This window comes from Gasterosteus aculeatus, chromosome 2, assembly GCF_964276395.1.
Source record: "Gasterosteus aculeatus chromosome 2, fGasAcu3.hap1.1, whole genome shotgun sequence".
Taxonomy (NCBI): domain Eukaryota; kingdom Metazoa; phylum Chordata; class Actinopteri; order Perciformes; family Gasterosteidae; genus Gasterosteus; species Gasterosteus aculeatus.
In genome coordinates this window covers 7,280,195-7,284,435 of record NC_135689.1, presented here as the reverse complement: position 1 = coordinate 7,284,435, position 4,241 = coordinate 7,280,195, and the positions used below count along the sequence as shown (strand labels likewise).

General features: G+C 50.8%; 1 protein-coding gene across 2 annotated transcripts; it reads right to left on the bottom strand.

Moving 5' to 3' along the window:
* Positions 1 to 294: 294 nt before the first annotated feature.
* zfp64 (zinc finger protein 64 homolog (mouse)) lies at positions 295 to 3,679 on the bottom strand. 2 transcript variants are annotated; one of them, XM_040194165.2, is made up of 6 exons: positions 3,372 to 3,679; positions 3,028 to 3,183; positions 2,801 to 2,947; positions 2,547 to 2,609; positions 2,206 to 2,457; positions 295 to 2,074 (listed from the first exon to the last, which is right to left on the bottom strand). In XM_040194165.2, the coding sequence occupies exons 1-6, from the start codon at positions 3,391 to 3,393 to the stop codon at positions 693 to 695; spliced, it is 2,022 nt and encodes a 673-aa protein (XP_040050099.2). In that variant the 5' UTR covers positions 3,394 to 3,679; the 3' UTR covers positions 295 to 692. The 2 variants fall into 2 exon arrangements, with proteins under 2 accessions (XP_040050099.2, XP_040050100.2); XM_040194166.2 differs by lacking the exons at positions 3,028 to 3,183; positions 3,372 to 3,679 and having other exon boundaries at positions 2,547 to 2,678; positions 2,801 to 2,941.
* Between the last annotated feature and the right edge of the window lie 562 nt (positions 3,680 to 4,241).

The following is a 4,241-nucleotide window of genomic DNA, read 5'->3' as shown; positions in this document are numbered from 1 at the left end:
GCAAGACTGGCACTTTATTGAAAAATCTATTGCGAGAGCAACTTGGCTTTTAGAAACATAACTGCTTGGGAGGCAATGTGTTCTACAACAAATGAAAAAAAACATCTGCATCCTGGAATGATGAAAATGCTTCATTTCAATAAAAAAAAGAAGAAAATATCTATACATATAGGATGTTTTATTAATAATTCAACGCTGCAATGCTTTGAATGAACTTCAGCCGCCACTTGTATCGCTCTGCTGCCACCTATTGGAAAATATGAGCAAATCCATCGCAAAAAGACGTTTCGACAATTTGTGTCCATTTTTAGGCTTTATTATTCATTTGATCATTTTTTTGCTGCTCTTGGCGGAAAAATAAACCTTTAAATTGATTCATCCTATTAATCTTAATTCGCATTTTTATTTTGAGGCCTCCAAAAATAACCCTTGCACAAACCGCATGCGAAATGACGTCCTAATGATCACAACACACATCATTATTCTAAGGTGAAAACTATTACTTCTCCAAAGTGAACACCACTGTCACCAGTTCAGTGGTGAATGATTCAATTGATAGAACCAAATCGATAGTGTTAAAGGCCTAAAAAGGGCCGTACACACGTGACCTTTAGAGCTTAAGACTTCATACTGGCAAAGAAATAGCTTATGATGCAGTTACGACGGAAAAAAACACAGCGAGCCCTTTCCGCTCATTGTGGGACGTCTTCCAGTGTGTGCGTCTCCGAGTACAGTGTGTGAGGGGAGAGCTGCTCTAAAGTCTGCTGTGGCTGAGTGGACCCCAGCAGTGGGACACCGTGGATGACCACATTCTGGCTGCAAAGGCCGACGTTTGGCCCCAGCAACGCTCGCTCCCCACTCGCCAAGGCCCCCGCCAGCTTGGACCCGTCGGGCGGAGTCGCCCCCGCCATGGCCGCGTTCCCCTCCGTCACCACCGTGACCTCTGTGCCCCCCTGCTGGATCAGGGCGTTGAGGCCCTCCAGCTCGGAGCACGTGGTGATGAAGGTCTGCGTGCCGCTGCTGGGATCCTCGGCGGTCATGGCGGTGTGCAGCAGCGCCTGGTGGAGCGGGTTGTTGGCGTCGCCGGGGCCCAGCTGCGTCAGCAGGACCGTCTGGGTCTCCAGGGTGGCTTCCGCCGTCTGGGGGGATCCCAGGTGTTGCATGGGCGCCAGCAGGTTCACCTGCTGGATCATGGAGTTGACCACCATGTCCTGGCTCTGCGGGCTGAGCAGGACCACGCTGGTCTTGTGCGGACCGTCCACGCCGGCTGGATTTAAGGGGTGCTCCCGGCCCAGAGGGTGAGACACGATGATTTTGAGCTGCGCGCTGCCGTAGGGAGCCATCGAGTCGGACGGGACGGGAACCTCGAGCCGGCCGTCGCCCTGCGACGACGTGACCGGAAGCAAGTTGATGTCCGGCGGGCCGGAGAGGTGGAGCTGCACCACGTTCTGGGCGTCTCGATGCTGCTTCTTGTGGCTCCGCAGGGAGTCCTCCCGCACGAAGGAGGCGTCGCACGAGTCACAGCAGAACGCTCGGGCCGCTTCCAGTTTGGCCCGATACCTGGAGGCCGCGGGCTTCGGGGAGTCCCCGCCCCCGCTTTTTCCTCCGCCCCTGGCCCCCTTGGCGCCGCCGCCCCTCTCCGGGTTGTCCGAGTGGCACTTCCTTTTGTGGATGACCAGGTTGCTGCGCTGCTTCGAGGCGAAGTTGCAGGAGTCGCATTTGAAGGGGCGATCCTCCGAGTGGATCCTCTCGTGGACTCGGAGCGCACCCTTGCTGGCGCAGGAGTAGGTGCACTTGGGACACTGGACGGGCTGAGCGGGCTCGTGCTCCCGCGAGTGCAGCCGCAGCGCCGTCTTGCTGGCGCACTGGAAGTCGCAGCGCGCGCAGCGGAAGGAGTTCTCGGCGCCGTGCTTTATCTGAACGTGAGATTTCAGGTTGCCCTTCATGGCGCAGCGGTACTCGCAAAAGTTACACTTGTAGGGTTTTTCGCCCGAGTGAATCCGGATGTGCCGCTTCAGGTCGGAGTTGATTTTGAACTTGGCATCGCACTGTTGGCACTGGAAAGGAGCGTCCCCTTGAGAGGAAATGGAAGGACAAGAGAAGACAAAAAAAAACACACACACACAAAATAAGTGTCAATGCAGTCACGGGATGCAACATCGTCCCGCGGTCGAGGCCCAATGTTGGGGATTGGTGACGACCCACCGGTGTGTGAGCGGAGGTGCACGGTGAGCTGGCTGGAGTTGCGGCTGGCGTAAGGGCAGATCTGGCACTTAAAAGGCCGCTCGTCGTAGTGGATACGCAGGTGCTTCTTCAAGCTGCTGCTGTCTGCCGCCGCGTAGGCGCAGTGCTTGCACTTGTGCGGCTTCTCGCCCGTGTGCGAGCGGCTGTGCATGTTCAGCTTGTCCCGCCGACTGAAGCGCTTGTGGCACAGCTCACATTCAAACGGCTTCTCGCCTGTACAAAAAAAACAAAAACAAAACAAACATATTTGATTATTTAGTGCTGAAGCAAGAGCGAATCAGGCGTGCGAGGCGCTGACATACCGGTGTGGGTTTTGAGATGCCTCTCCATGTCTTTTTGGCCGTACTGCGTCTTGAAGGTGCAACCTGCAGGTCAGCAGAAAACCGGGGCTTTTACAAGGTGTGCGTAGCCGCTGTGCTGGTGGAAAAGTCAAGCTAAAAAGAGTCCTGAATAAACAACTGGCCAACGACATGGTACTCGCCAGGAAGGGCTGGTTCCCCTGCTCGGGTTTGCCCTTAAAAGAGGGAACGTGTTACAGTCGTAAAGCGGCACCAACCTGAGAAACAGCAGCTGTGTCTCTTTGAAGTCAGGGATGGTTTTAATTTTTTGGAGGGCGTTTTCTGGCCTTTGCTCAGGATCTTTTTAACGCCTCTGGTGACGCAAGTCTGGTAGGTTTCCTCGAAAACAAACTCGGTGGTGGAATCTGAAGAGAACAGGAATACGACGTGATGTGAGGGACTGACTGTGACTCAGATGTACATGTGAACAATGGCAGTATTTTACCTGTGAGTGCGGTTGTTGCAGCCTCTGCGGGGTCAGAGGTTGGCAACGAGCATCCATTTCGCTTGTGGGCGATAAAGACCTCATAATTATTATACTGCTGCTTGCAGAAGCCACAGATGTGGATGTCTGGACTCATCTCCACCAACGCGGAATGTCCTGCATGGACACGTGAAGTGAAGTGAGGAAATATATTTTTAAAAGGAATCTTTTATGATATGATATTTATAGAAAGTCGCCTGAATATGTGAAACTGGCAAGAAGGTGACTGCAGCACAGCGACATAAAGTCTTAACGGGAACGTTAAAATGTGTGTGGTCGGGGATCTCGTCATAGTTAACATTTACCTTCAGCGTTGTAAGTTGCCATTTTCGAGCTTGTTTTGATGCAGTTCAGCTCATCTTCTGGCTCCTCAAAGCCGACACAATGTCCACCCTGTTGTTTAACTGTACTGGATCGCGCGGAGACACGGACAGCTCAACTATTATCATAGTTTATGTCAAGAAATAAACGCTCGTTTCAAATTTTAAAGGGAACAACCGTTTACTTTGCCGACAACAGACACACGGCGGGTTTACGACATGTTACAGGGGGTTTACGACAGTAAAGGAAGCCTTGCGTCTAGGTGACGTCATGTGATGCATTTGGCGCTATGGGAAAAGTGGCCATTAGTTCGCCGCAGCGTGCACGACAACTGAATAAAAGTGGTGTCTTCTTTCGTGAAATGACCATTTTCGAACATTAACTATTACAAGGATGTATATTCCATGCTGTATATATATATACACATAACATCTAACATCGCCAATTATTTTTGAAATCGGAGTTGTTTAACTTAACAACTTACAGTACTTGAACGCACCACTCCAATAATACCAGAGTAACGTTAAGTAATTGGGATTCACCCTGTAGGAGTGCTTTTGTTCTGAAACGTTGAATGTAGGCTATTTCATAATTACAGCAAGTTTCCTCATCTTATAGTTTAACATGTAACGCTACACCTTCTATTCGGAGCGAAATAATCGTTTTGGACTTCAGCGCCATCTGTTGTTTTCCAAGAAAAAGGCCTACAATAGCCGTGAATACGTAAACTATTTGTCTCTTTAAATATGATCTGAAACAGCTTGAGGTTGAGGCCTTAATTAGTTCACATCGTGGTTGCAACATTAGCACATTTCAACACATAGCATCCGCTCTTACTGTGGTAGCTGCAACAA